This window comes from Ostrinia nubilalis, chromosome 20 (genome assembly GCF_963855985.1).
Source record: "Ostrinia nubilalis chromosome 20, ilOstNubi1.1, whole genome shotgun sequence".
Lineage (NCBI taxonomy): Eukaryota > Metazoa > Arthropoda > Insecta > Lepidoptera > Crambidae > Ostrinia > Ostrinia nubilalis.
Genome location: NC_087107.1, coordinates 3,856,621 through 3,871,532, shown reverse-complemented (window position 1 = coordinate 3,871,532; position 14,912 = coordinate 3,856,621). Strand labels below are relative to the sequence as shown.

The window sequence follows — 14,912 nt, the reverse complement described above, 5'->3', positions numbered from 1 at the left end:
TTTCGCAACACATAAACGTTTTGTCTCACAGTTTCACTAAAACAATCCTTTCATGTAACGCGTTTACACTGTTTATCTCTTCTGCGCCTGCGCATACCTACCAGTCGTTTCAAGTCACTCCAAAATTCGTGGATCGTGGTGGCCAAGCTACTGGACCCCTCGTCCAATCCACTGTTCACCAAACGTATTATTCGCGCACTTGACGTCCTTATTGTGGGGGAGCACCATCCTGCTGGTAGTAGAGCATTTGGTGTAACGCTAAGGGTACGTCATAAAGCATTTCGTCTAAGACGTCTTGCAGACACTCCAAGCACCATTTTGATTAAATTATTCGTTGTTTGAATACACTTCAGTCATTTTTGTATTATTTTTAACGTGATTTGTGATTGATGGATTTCTCCGTTTTTTACAAGTGTCAAAAAGACATTTTAAAGACAATAGAGTGCAATAGATATTTAAAAATACAATAAAAAGTAAAAAAGTCTCCATCGCCATCGCCAACAAGTGATGTGCATGCGTTACGTTAATTAGTGGTGTGTTTAACAGATTGTCGATAAAATAAAATAATCAAGATTAAAAAAAAAATTTTTTCGGGCATTATTTTTTTACGGATTTGTGTTCAGTATCAGTAATATAGTTACCTCTGTAAATATGGCAAGAATGCAAAGTAACACCCTGTATAATATAATTCATCTATAACTCCGCACCAGTTGGAAATAACACTATTTTTACCCCTTTCGCATTATTCCAAGTATTCAAATATTGTTGTCTTTCTTCTGAGCTTATTTTTTTTTCTTGTAGCGAGAACCTAACACGCACACTAATCGACATGACATATCCTGCATAGATTAGTCCAAAATGTGCGATGGATAGAATGATATCAAGAACATTTTTCGGATGAAAAGGTGAAAAACATGACTTTTCATTCAGTCATAACTTTTTACTGACAGCATTATTTTTGATTGCGGTTTGGCTATAATGAATCAGTATTTAGTAGACTATTTTACTACATAGGTCTCGTTAGTGGTGGACCCGGTTCCCACCCGAAACTAAACGTAGAGTATAGTCGTATGTATGCGGTATATAACGAGTTTATTGTTATGTAAATTCAGTATGTTAGGTAATTTGTTAGTTGTACACTATTACGTAATAGAGTCAGTGCCAGTTGTCAATAGAATAGCTTAAACGCCAGTTTCTATTATTGGAGCAGGATATAGGCAATGTATTTAACATCCTTGACTTTTTAATTCCGAAATAGAATATTAAGACTTTATTGAACACAGCACAATTTATAAACAAAAAAAAAAACAACACAACAAGAAAAAGCATTTAGCTCAGCATTTATCTTAACAAGCTCGTAAAGGCATGTCAAGAAGCTGGTCTTCCGCGGACGCCCTTGTTTTGGCATCGCGCATCCCTTCGGGGAGATACCGACTCGAGTGCGATAATATATCTCTCAAATAATTATAATGAGTGCGCAATGCAGGGACGCCGGACGTTTAAACACGATCGATTATGAAATCGCTTCCAAATTTTAGAATGTAACTATTTAGTCTCATTGCTCCGTAATCTTAGCCTGCATCTCACCTGATAGAAAGCGATGATCAGGCCAAAGCTTCACCCGGAATCCTTAACCACAGAGGAACTGGCTATCTCACCTCTAACTGTCGGAACACAACAATGCCGTCAACATTGTTGTTATAGCGACAGACTCATGCCCGTTTTCACCATCAATCCCTAATTTTTATGTGACTCCTATAGTAACAATTAACAGGAATTTTGTGCTCATAGGGGTAACTTAAAAATTAGGGATTGATGGTGAAAACGGGCATTAGGCCCTCGTTTCAGCCAAATGACGTCCACTGCTGGACAAAAGCCTCCTCCAAGGATTTCCAAAACGACCGGCCCTGCGGCGCCTGCATCTAGGCACCTCCTGTGACCTTCACCACTTACTTATTTAGGCCTACCACCAACCAAAACCAACTTGGAAGGAGAGTCAAAATTTTAAGATATGTATGTAGTTAATACTGCCTATATTAGCACCTGGTTTATGTACTTAAGTATATTATACGGCAATCAAAACCCTTCACGCGTCAAATAATATTATTTCCATTCATTTAGCTGACGTAAAATAATATAATCTATGTCTGAAGGTTGGGTTGTATCACGAGAATTTTGTGAGTGCACGCGTATCAGTCAAGTTGGTCAATCCTAGCTTTGTCAAAACAAATAGACCTATAATTTCAAAATGCCGATAAGATATAAAACGTAAACGATATGGAAAATATATGGGTTTTCACTGCAGCACATAAAACTGCAGAATGTAGCGGGATGTAGTTTGATTTACAATGTTCCTTTTTCTTCTGCTTGGTAAGTCAGTGTTTATTTATTTATTAGAAGTCATATTAAATATTTGATTCGATGGCGACAGTATTTGCTTTGAGTCCTAGGTTTGAATCCCTGTCAGATTAATCTAGAAAATTGCGGTCTTCTTCTTATCGTGTCGACAACAAATCTACACAGTGTCAGCCCAAAACTCCGCTACAAGACTGGCGTTGTCAGCAGCATTCATTAAATCCTTCTGCGTGCAGTTGCTCGGGCATCAGGGCGCGACATGATGTGCTTCATCGACTGGGGAACAAAACCACACCTGCACTGCATTTCAAAATTGAAAATTATTGCAGTTAAGAAGCTGTTTGCTATCCACCAATAGTACTGATCTCTCGGCTGATTTAACTCCAGCCTTTTAGAAGAAATTGTTCCAGTTTGGATGTTGAATAGTTTAATTCTAAAACTATGACCTTACCAAATCGTTTAAAAACAAGATGTAATAGAATTAATAAAACAAAAAATGTTTTCCGGTAACGTTTACGGCATTCGAGTCAATGTCATTTTTTATTTGGACACTCGCCATTGGTCAGTCAGTCATGGAGAAATGACTCCAGATAATGTGGTAGCAAGAAAAGCGTTACGGAAAACGTTAAAAATAAGAAAACTCACAGTCTAAAAGTTATAGAAAACTTATTTCTTTGTGAGCTTTTATTTTAACAGTTTTATTTTAACTTACTTACATTGAGTGCCTGTTTCACGACTCTTCCATCCAAACCGTTTTCCGATTATTTATGAGTTAAGTGAAAGATTGATGAAGTTTTTCACAAAATAACATTTTCGTGTATTGACAATGAGGGTTACGGAGACGCCAGATCCAAATGCTGCATGATTGGTTATTTTTGACATGACATTGACAGATATTTTATGTCAAAATCCACCAATCATGCAGCATTTGGACCTCCCGTCTACCTATTGCCATTTGGCGGATTTTTCAATCGCGAAAGCCCTCATTGACATCAATGGATTGTATGGATTGACAAGTAGTCCTGGAGTGATGTGTTTTAACCAACACTATCTTTTTTTTACCCGACTGTGCGATACAAAAGAGTGGTAATGTGTTTATTTCTTATGGCATCTCTGGGATATTACGGCCACAGTTAAAGCCTAGACCGGTTAAACAAAGATGTATTGTGTACCATGAATAAAATATATTATGCAGATAATATTTCACTGTCATTTTTTTCCAGCGCTGTGGACGGCTCATCAAACTCAAGCCCATTTGACATACGTAAATACTTTTTATCATCATTTGTTTGCTAACGTTTGCTTTTTGTTGTAATAGTAAACTAACAGAAAAGTAGAACACGACTTAATTTATGTGCGTATTAAAGAACGGAGCCTAAACTTGATGGAATCGCAAGCATAGAGGGATGGGATTTTATAAAAATATCTTTGTGTTTTTAGTATGATTTGGGAATATGATACCTAGTTGTCTTAGGCTGAGTTACACCACCTAACTTTGACTGTAACTATGACGATAACCAGTGTCTTTTGTATAAGTTTGACAGATTTTAGACGTTTGTCAAAGTTAAAGTAAGATGGTGCAAGTGCAACCCAGCCTTAAAATTCTGCTTTTCTGTTAATTTATTCTTCTGTTATTTTTTTACCGAGTAAGTACATGTATCTACGCAGCATCATTAACAGAAAGATAAAAACTTACCGTTATTAACTAATTACTTAACTCATAAACAGATCATTAACACATTAATTAATCGACCAAATCATATAGCTGGGTCAAGATAGTTAAAGAATTCAAATATTCAAATAAATAGCACTATTAACATACGTTAATTTGTCCTTTTTACTCTTAACAATACAAATATTTAATTACCTAGCTATAACGACGGTGATTAGTTTTCATAATCTTAATTGTTTTATTTTATCTTAGCCCAAGTTTTAACATGCACTTAGTAAAAAATACCTCAAAATACATACATTAAAGTCTTATTCTTTACTTTTTCTTGTTCTTTTAAGGATCAAGGGATATTTTGTTTCTATTCAGACTTTTTTTATAATATCTCTTCCCTTACCTTTTTTTCGACTCGAAAATGCTTGAACTGCATACATGTTTATTTATTTAGGATATTTATGTTATGTGGGGCTCTACTCGCCTGAAAGGTAAGGTCTACCCACTAAAAACCAGTCGGCTCGGGTCCCTCTGGTCGCCATTGGGGCAGCATACGAGTCGGGGAATCTTTCTCCCAAAGTAAGCTGTTCCATTTAATAAGATCCCGTTAGGACATTGCCCTAAATCTATATTGTTGTGTTATTTAGTACCTATATCTACAACCAATAAAATTACTGTCGTCCTTTTGTTTATCATGTCACAACAAAGCAATTTATTAAACTGATATCATCCAACAATGTGCGTTTGAGTTTAACTAGTAACACTATCATTAGTAATTTATACCTACGGGCTGCTTTTCTCTATGTATGGATGACCGCACATTAAATTCTTTTTCTTTTTGACCGTCTTATGGAGTTGTTATAGTATAATTTAATTATATTTTAATTTTGACGTGCTGGCAATTGTATTGTAAAAACCGGTCGAGTTAACTGCGCATCTGGCAGCCGTGACGTCACTTCGACGCTCTGGTACGGACGGAGCGAACGCAGGGAGATGTGCGGGTAAGTGGGAAGGAGGCGCATTCCAGCAAGGTGCGCAGTTCAGGTTGTATAATGGTTCATCCACGCCGTAGTTCCTTTTTGTAGAGCAATGTTTTCAAGTGTACTGGATAACATTAAGGCTGGGTTGCACCATCTTATTTTAACTTTAACAAACGTCAAAAATGTGTCAAACTCCATACAAAAAGCACCGGTTATCGTTATAGTTACGGCTAAAGTTAGGTGGTGCAACTCGGCCTATGTAATTTAAGTAATAAGTAATGGGTTGTTTGTAACATAATAATAATACGTATAACGTTGTTGATATGATATTACGAAGAAGATGTAATAATATTTTTAAATGCGAGAAAATTATCACCCAATTACATGTCCCAAATGAAGGTTTTAAGGAGAATTCGCGCCACTAGTTGGGCACCACTTTAACAAACTTTACTCCATTTACGTACCTAAATACCTACTCTTAATAAATAATAGTCTATTTGGATCTTACTTACAATGTAATGTAAGTAGTTGCATGCAAGATTTTCCTACTTTTACTAAATTAATCCTTGTTTCAATTGACTTACCATTTTAACGCATAAAGCTTAGGATATCATCAGACCTGAACTTTTTATATTTTAGTACGTTTTTGAAAATCAGTAGCGGTGGATTATTTATCAGCTTGGCCCTTTCAATTGCTTTATGGTATCAAATGTAAGTACCTACTTTCACGGACCGTGAAACGCAATACAGGCAGCCTCTCTTGGTGGCAAGATGATTAGGTGAAGATCGTGGGAAGCAATTGGATGCGGACTGCGCAGGACCTGTGGTAATCCTTCAGGGGAGACCACTGACCAGCAGTGGACATCTTTTTTAAAATTATGATTATTAATAGTCGACCATAACAAACTTGACCTTCACTGTTTGGGTTTTTATTGGCGGTCAAGCTGTAGATCCTGGCTACACAGGACTTGCAGCCGTGGGGACGAGTGGTGGGAATATTCCCGTATTAATAGTCGGTTCTCCTTTCCCAGCCCATAGTGTACTGCAACATGGCGTCCACGTGTATCCATGACAACCGCATGGTGTGTGCCTCCACCATGGACGGATGCAGCCGCCGCACCTTCCTCGACCAGTGCGATATGTATGAGTACAACTGCGACTATGGCACACGTACGTTCAATTACTAAATAGACAGACAAATTATAGGCTATATAAATTATTATACTAACAATCCCGTAAACCCCTCGTGGTAAGCTAAATATGCATGAGTTACGAATGGGTTCACGACACTAATCCAGCGGCGCGGCGGGGTTCGAACCTGCGTTTCTCTGATTTCGATTCAGTTTGTCTGATTCCGATACCATTGTGTTATTATCGCTCAATGTGTTAATAATAAAAAATATTTAGTTGTAAATGGAACATCAAGATGTCTTGACCTAGTTTGCCACGGGAAACCCGTTTGTTATTTCGCATCCTTTTCGACGACGACGAATAGTACAAAAAGTGGTTTATTTTTTCTTTTTCTTTTCTATGAAGAGTCGTACCTACTTAATGTAAAATTAAGATAAATACCGTTTAAAGCGTCATTGCCTAATAAAATATGGTATAATCTAATCTACGTTATTTATACTAATCTTTGTTAAATATTCAAATGGTTAATTCTACATTTTAACACAATGTATGTAGCTGAGTTGTGGTTATGACAAACAGTATTAAAATATCATTCATAATGACTGTCTAGGGTTGGCATTTAAAAAGGAGGGGATTAAGCTCAGAAATATTTTAATTACAAGGGAGAAGCTGAAATGCATCTCACTTAATGGAAAGTGATAATCAGGCTAATGGTGGATATGACCTTTACCCAGAATCCTGAGAGAGCTGGTCACCTTATCCCTTAACACACAAATACTGTTAACATTGTTATGGTGACAGACTTAGATAAGATGGCGGTAGCTAGATGCACAAACTTAGAACAAAACTAGCTCTAGATATCAATAAATTAATAATACCTTCTTGCTAGAAGCATTTAGGTTATGAGAGTCATTGGGTACAATTAAAGAAAATTATCTACATTCCTTAAAAAAGTGTAAACCATGAGACGTTTTGCGAAGATTAGCAGTAGTTTACCGAGTTTAAGCAGTAAAAAGATTTTTTTCTTAAAATAAAACCGACGTCATGTTGTCATAGCACTTTTGTGGATTACCAAGTTATCTCCCTTTAAACTGTATTTTAACCTTGATTCAAAGTTAAAAAATAGGTTATCTCACTAAAATAACATTGGAGTAAAACTAGATTAATACAAAATAATGTTTTTATCAATTATTTTAATCCGGTATTGTGTTCTTTCAGAATTCACGACCAGAATCACCAGTACGTGCGCTGGTGTGACTAATTTTGCGTGTTGATGTTTGTAAATAAATAATTATAAACTTTATGCTAGTTTTACTCCAATCCTTATTAATCCTAAACGTAGACGCTAGTTAAATATAATAGAGATAAAAGAAGATTACATACAAGTAATGAAGATTAAGTATTTTTATTTTAATATTTGATGGTTTTGCGATTTGATAGCGTAGTGACTATGGACTCAAAGATCCTTTGAAAACTGTAATAATTATTGTACTATGAAAACTAGATAACTCAGACTCCTTCTGGTAAGAATATAAATTAAAATGTTTATTGGAGATGCTTCCAGTAATCCACTTTGTTAGTTTTTTTCAAACACCAACAAATTTTCAGGATATCAAGAAACATACAGACTCTTATGTTCAGTACAATATGATGAGAACGGTTTTCCTCAGGCCACGACTATGAAAGGTAATAATGAAGTAGTTATGATAATGAACAAGCTTATAAAGTTCAGTAAAGATACAAACCTTTTTAACCACTACATTGATTACTCGAAGGTGGTATTAAAGTACTTTTGCAGACTCAAATAGATCAAATAGAGAATAATAGAACTAAGATTTTTGAGGCACATCAATCAAAGATTTCGATATTTGTCACCTACTTACTACTCCTGAACTAAAAGTTAGCATTTGTACACATAATGGTATGATTTTGACAGAATCTACAACCACAACAAAACTGTCATCTACAACTCTTAAGACCACGACTGAACTGCCAACCACTACAACAACATTAATTACAAAAGAAACGTCACAAATAGAGACCATTGTTGAAACATCTCCTGAAACTACTACAAAGAATTTGACTAGCGCTCTTCCAGTTGCAACCGTGTCACTTGACTCTACCAAAAAAACAAGACAAGTCAATACTGTATGTTGTCATAGACCTAAAACATGGGAAACTACTACAGAAAATGCCAAAACTATATTGTTTTTCCCAAGTGTAGACTTAAATACTATTGAAATGGATAAAAGTGAAGATAATTCTTTTGAAGAAGAAATAGTTACAACTACAGAACTAGAAACTACTAGACAAGAGCCTATAACAAATAAAACTTTCATTTCACCAGAGACTTCAACGCAAAAAACAACTAATACTGTTGTAAAGACTACTGTAACGATAAAGAGTACATATCCCCCCACTACAACTTCTACTAAAACACTTCCCTCGTCCACAGTATTTGAAATAGATACGTTTCCATCTACTGTGGTATCAGAAACTATTGCAGCTACAGAAGTAACACAACATACTAACAATTTTACAGAGTCGTGTCGAAATAAAACGAGCGAAGTCCCAACCAAATCTTCTAAATGTTGCGACAGACCTCAAACCTGGGAAACAACAACAGAAGGAGAAGTAAAAACTTATACAATACCCAAATCGAGTGATAGTACAACGCCAAGTAGACCCACTGCGACTTCTAAACGATCGAGTGTTAGTACAACTCCAAGACCACTCACTACGACTTGTAAACAATATCATATAGATATAAATGATTTTATTACTAGTAGTTTGGATACAAGTACTAACGTAATAAGCACCACTGCCTCTCCAAAGAACGAAGAGAAGCCAATCAGTAGCGATTCTTCATACTTATCTGATGATAACATTTACATCAGCGATTCCAGTCCAAAAGTTATTCCAATTATAAGTAAGGAAGCTAGAAGCACTACAAGTAAAAGAGAAAAGGTTAAAAAAAGTACCACATCAGTTGAAAGTGAGACGACAATGTCTGTTATAAATAAAAAGACTACACTTAAGGCGAAAGATTTCCCTTCAAAGATTATTTTAACTCATAAAATAACGAACTCTATGAAGTATAGTCAGTCCCAAAGTTGGTGGTACCCAACAGTCTGCAACTCCAAGAGATGTCAACGCCCTGTTACATGGGAAACGACAATGAGACGTAAGAAATATCACGGACATCATTGAGAAGCAATGTAATATTTTGTAATAAACTAAATTATCAACCAATAGTAAGTTTCATTTAACTTTTCCTTTATCCTTTACATTTATTTGTTTGCTAAAAACACATTAATAAATTATTCACTTTTCTTCCAGATTTCGAAGTGTTACCATGTGATAATGAGCATAGTACGTTACCATCAAATCAAATTGTCTCAACAAGTGAAAATGTCCATGATTTGTACGAAATATTACCAGAATCAAAGCAACTAGATTTCAATAATGATGATAATGATTATCTAAGTTGGTCAATAGAAAAGTTAAAACTAGACAAGCCCCAGAAAATCAAACAAAAGGCGAAATGTACTGGTGGAATGTTTTGTGGCAGACCTTTTACATGGATGACTACAGCTAAAGGCGAAACTAGAGATTTTTTTAGGATATTAAATAATGTACATTAAGTAAACTGTGTTATTTTATCTTTATTATTTTCTTACGAGTAGAAAAAATTTAGCCGGAGGCCTTTCTCAGCATTAGATCTAGTTTAGAAATGTTTCTTTTTCTTTGTTGGTACCATCACGCGATCCACCGACCACTGTGCTAAGTGCACGATGAACGAGGCATCCATCATAGATACGAGTAAATTATGACGCATGCATCGTTTTTAACTTAAACAGCTCTAGGTTATTATAGTGTAAAAATAAAAACATTGCATTGTAACGATTAAACAATTTATTTCTATCGTGAAGGTTAACATTAAACTAAACATTTGTACAAAGGAGGTAGGCGTGTTATACCTTGTTTCAATCAAAAGCAGTGTATAATGGAGCAATACTCAGTCCAATTTATCAGGTTAAAAACTGAATTAATACTAAGTAACAACACTAATAAATCAAATTATACCCTTGTCTACTATTAAACAATTGATAAATTATTACATTATGTACAGTCACGGAATGAAAAGGTTCGTCAGTTTTCAAATTGATTCCTTCAACGAATCGCGAGCACATATTACCTTTTGAAACTATGTTACAGAATAATCTCGAGTTAGAGAAAATAATCTTTAACTGTTCGTCAGTAAAGTTCAAAATTATTCAGATCTAAGTTGTTTGACGATTTATCTTGTCAAGATCATTATGATTGATAAACTAAAACCTTCTTGTTGGTTCAACCTGCCATTATTATTTCTATTAAATAAAAAAAAAACTACACTTTGTAACATTGCATGGGATAGAAAATTAAACAAGCAAAACCTTATTCGTTAGCAAACGTCATATTTATTTAAATGTTAGCAGCACTGTTTCTTGCACGGTTATGTTGGCAGGTTTGATTCTTACAGTACCTAGTGCAAGCGAAAACCGACACTAAGGTGACGAACCTTTTCATTCCGCGACTGTACTTTTATTCGGAAATAGCCTATGTGGTAACAGGTAACAAATATACATAGGTACTTACCCCCAATTTCTCACAAAAATCCAATGCAATAACAAAGTAAAAATATGATTAATTTTTACATAGCTAAGAAACCGGGGGTCAGAGAAATCAATCAATTAGTGAAATTAATTTATCTATTTGACTAGCACAAATTCGCTCTCTCTCTACTATCTTGTCGCTTCTTTCTAAACGAGTTTATCAAAAAGTCATCAGCGAATATTTTTCTATCGCCTTTGTAAAATGCTTCTATTTCAGCCAAAGTCCTCGATTCAGTTTCGGGCAGGAAGAAGTAAAGGTAAACGGTCCCGATTAAACCGAAACTGGCGTATATAGCAAATGTGCCGCTGAGGTGGAAATTTGATTCCAGATTGTAATTAGTTTTAGAAGATAGGAAAAAGATGACGTAGCTGAAAGCAGCTGCTAGGCTGGTGGCGATGCCGCGACTCCTGAAAAAAGGGAGTTTCATTTGAATAAATAATAAATAAAAAAGCGTAGATTCACTAACAATTTCAAATAAAAATCCTATCTTTTTCTATACCTCAAAAATACATTATCAAGAAACAACTAGATTTATCTAAAGGCAATCACGAAAATACAGTTTTCTCAATTTTCTCTAGCACTTACTAGACTACTTTAGTCTACATAACATTATATCGCAAATGTGAAGTTATAGCTATAACTCCATAAAAATACATCGAGGTCAATGATGGAGTGATAATTGTATGAAGGCTAAACTTATTTGTAATAATGTATTGTGTGCGAGATTTTGCTTCATTGTTATTATACCATAGTCCTTTTGAAAGATCACCTGTCTATAAGTACAGACAGTATGTACATCTATAACATCCTAAACATCAAAATCTCAAACCAAATTTTGATTTCGTTCATAAAATAAAATTCAGTGAAAATGGCTTGTCACAGACTAGGCATTACTGATCCAAAAAGGGTACACAACACTAACCTAAAAGGAAACACCTCAGACAGAAGCACCCAGGGTATACCCAAGCTGCTGAAGCTGACCAGCAGCATAAACAGCACGACAGGCAGGATCTCCTTCTCCTCCGGGAACGTGTGGACCTCATACGAGAACACGCTTGCTGGGAGCTGGGTGCCAGCGTAGACGCTGATGCTATAACTACAGCAGGCAGTGGCAAAGAGGGAGCTAAGGACCAGTTTCCGTTTGCCGATCAACTTCACGATGGCAGCAGAGAGAAGGTTCATCACGATGAAGACTGCTCCGACTAGGACCTGAAAGATAAGGGCAATCAGGTGAGAAAACGAGATTCTACATAATGTGACGTCAGTTTTGGCTACCATGATACCGCTCCAAAATTTGGCTACTACACTAGAGGTCACAGGTTCGATTCTAGAACAACACATTGTCTGCATGAACAAGATATCTGTATGTACGGTATTACTAGGGCACTATTTAAGTTGTGAGCCTCGACAACATAACGTGTTGTTAGACGACATCTGATACTTTTAATGAAAAGTTTGACATTTTTGACTACAACTTTATTCAAAACTTTTTATCATTTGAGCACGTTTTGTATTATTAACATTGAACTGAAAATTATCTTGACTACAAAAACATGGAATTGACTTGCGGAAATTTTCGCGCGAAGATTTATTATGACTTTCGACGTGGTTAATCAATACAAAACTGAAGCGGTCAGCTAAATTTCACATTCGGTAATAAAGATCTGTCCTTTACCATTGTAAAACGCTAGTTTAAGAAGTATAATATTGTATGTCATTGGCTCACCAGTGAACTTAGCGAAAGTCGTCCAAAATGACTAATAGTGGCGGAAAACATTGATGTTTTAAAAAAAATGGAAGATAAACCTCGTCATGTGATATATCGTAGGATTGAAATAATCCTAGGCATTAATTCCACTAGCAGTAATAAAATATTGTATGACCATATTATGGTTAATACGTTTTTTTCTCACTGGATGTCACAAAATTTTTCAAACGCTCAATAGGACGCTTGTGTCGTTTAGTCCTTGGAAATGTTTGATAAATACGTTTAAAAAGCTTTAAAAGCCGTTTTTAAAATTGTGACAGTTGACGAATTAAGGATCTATGCATAATGATCCTGAAAATAAACAGCTATCGACTATGGAGGTGTTTTAAGATGAACCAATTCCAACAAAAGTCCCATGCGCTCGGAACACTTTGAAACTTACGGTCGCCTATTTTTCCGAAATATCCGATTATATGACAGAAACGTCACTAAAGAAATTTAGAATGGTTAATTCTTAATAGTAAACAGTCACTTTTTTTCCAAAAGTCTTCAGTTTAATAAGGGAAACTGACCAGCATAGTCGAATCGCCATTCGTGACGAAAATGTGAGCTTTGACACGTCTCGTCAAACAACTCACTATTTGAACACTCAAAATATGAAATAAACAGGTCCAACGCTACAAAATTCTTGCTTGGAATCTAAACACTTCTTTTGGTACCCATATATTAAAATTAAATGCGTGAACAGCGATTTATGTAGCCAGAAGCAACTGTCGGTGCGGTCAAAAACCATGCTTTGGAGGTGCCTCAAGCTGAGTGGAAAAAATGCTATGAAAAGTGTTTCGGACACATTAAAAAGTACATAAATCATGAAAGACAATAGCAATAAATGCAATCAATACCATATTAATAATAAACTACTTTGTTTTCATAGTTAGGCTCACAACTTAAATAGTGTCCCACGTAGTTGTTTGCTTGTGAATAATATAAAGCAGGTGGGTCCATATTGGCTCACCTAAAGTTATTTACCCGAAATTGTTCTTCCTAACGATTTTAAATCCGAATGATCACTCTTCCTAAAATTTTTCATCCTAAAGTTTTCATTCATACTATTTGTAGTGCTACCGGCGATGTTCATAACACTCATGTTTCCGAAAATTGTAATTAATAATATCATTTATGTAAATATATTTAAACTCCTACTGTATTTTATCATAACACTTTTATCCCTAAACATTACCATAATATTTTTACTCATACCATAGAATAATAATAAATACTACGTACAGAAGTACGTTCTTCGCGAATGAAACGTAAGGCCAGAGTTCTAACCTAACCTAAACCAATAATAATGAATAGACCGATTCGTTTCTGGAACTTGAATGAATGACTGGAGCGGGACTCTGGCTTCGCTCGCTCGGCTCGTGCGTTGTGGTCACAGTTCTAACCTAACCTAAACCAATAATTATGAATAGGACCGATTCGTTTCTGGAACTTGACTGAATGACTGGAGCGGGACTCTGGCTTCGCTCGCTCGGCTGGTGCGTTGTGGTCACAGTTCTAACCTAACCTAAACCAATAATTATTAATAGGACCGATTCGTTTCTGGAACTTGACTGAATGACTGGAGCGGGACTCTGGCTTCGCTCGCTCGGCTCGTGCGTTGTGGTCACAGTTCTAACCTAACCTAAACCAATAATTATTAATAGGACCGATTCGTTTCTGGAACTTGACTGAATGACTGGAGCGGGACTCTGGCTTCGCTCGCTCGGCTCGTGCGTTGTGGTCACAGTTCTAACCTAACCTAAACCAATAATTATGAATAGGACCGATTCGTTTCTGGAACTTGACTGAATGACTGGAGCGGGACTCTGGCTTCGCTCGCTCGGCTGGTGCGTTGTAGTCACAGTTCTAACCTAACCTAAACCAATAATTATGAATAGGACCGATTCGTTTCTGGAACTTGACTGAATAACTGGAGCGGGACTCTGGCTTCGCTCGCTCGGCTGGTGCGTTGTGGTCACAGTTCTAACCTAACCTAAACCAATAATTATGAATAGGACCGATTCGTTTCTGGAACTTGACTGAATAAATGGAGCGGGACTCTGGCTTCGCTTGCTCGACTGGTGCGTTGTGGTCACAGTTCTAACCTAACCTAAACCAATAATTATGAATAGGACCGATTCGTTTCTGGAACTTGACTGAATGACTGGAGCGGGACTCAAGTATACGTGCTAATGCCAACAAACTTGAACTTTAATATATCGTCAAAGAAAGAAATCTAAACAAAAAAGATACGACTTTGAATAATAGTGTAAAATATGGTTATGTTTAGAAAATCTAGGAGAACAAATAAAAGTATAATAGATGTTTATTGCTAATGACATTATGAAGTTGAATGATTCGGAATTATGAACAT

The 14,912-nt window shown here is 36.1% G+C and overlaps 2 protein-coding genes across 5 annotated transcripts in view; one reads left to right on the top strand and one right to left on the bottom strand.

Moving 5' to 3' along the window:
• The first annotated feature begins 2,307 nt into the window (after positions 1–2,307).
• Positions 2,308–7,430, top strand: LOC135081723 (uncharacterized). Its single transcript, XM_063976511.1, has 4 exons — positions 2,308–2,370; positions 3,579–3,619; positions 6,030–6,168; positions 7,348–7,430. Exons 1-4 carry the CDS (start codon positions 2,349–2,351, stop codon positions 7,401–7,403), a joined length of 258 nt encoding a protein of 85 aa, XP_063832581.1. The 5' UTR covers positions 2,308–2,348; the 3' UTR covers positions 7,404–7,430.
• A 2,689-nt stretch (positions 7,431–10,119) lies between these two features.
• The window catches only part of LOC135081482 (facilitated trehalose transporter Tret1-like), a 35,207-nt gene continuing 30,414 nt past the window's right edge, over positions 10,120–14,912 (bottom strand). For all 4 annotated transcript variants that reach the window (XM_063976191.1, XM_063976190.1, XM_063976193.1 and 1 more), the window contains exons 7-8: positions 11,708–11,994; positions 10,120–11,192 (exon numbers count right to left, since the gene is read on the bottom strand). In XM_063976191.1, the coding sequence (XP_063832261.1) occupies positions 10,889–11,192; positions 11,708–11,994 (591 nt within the window). In that variant the 3' untranslated portion in view covers positions 10,120–10,888. The remainder of the gene's footprint in view (positions 11,193–11,707; positions 11,995–14,912) is intronic.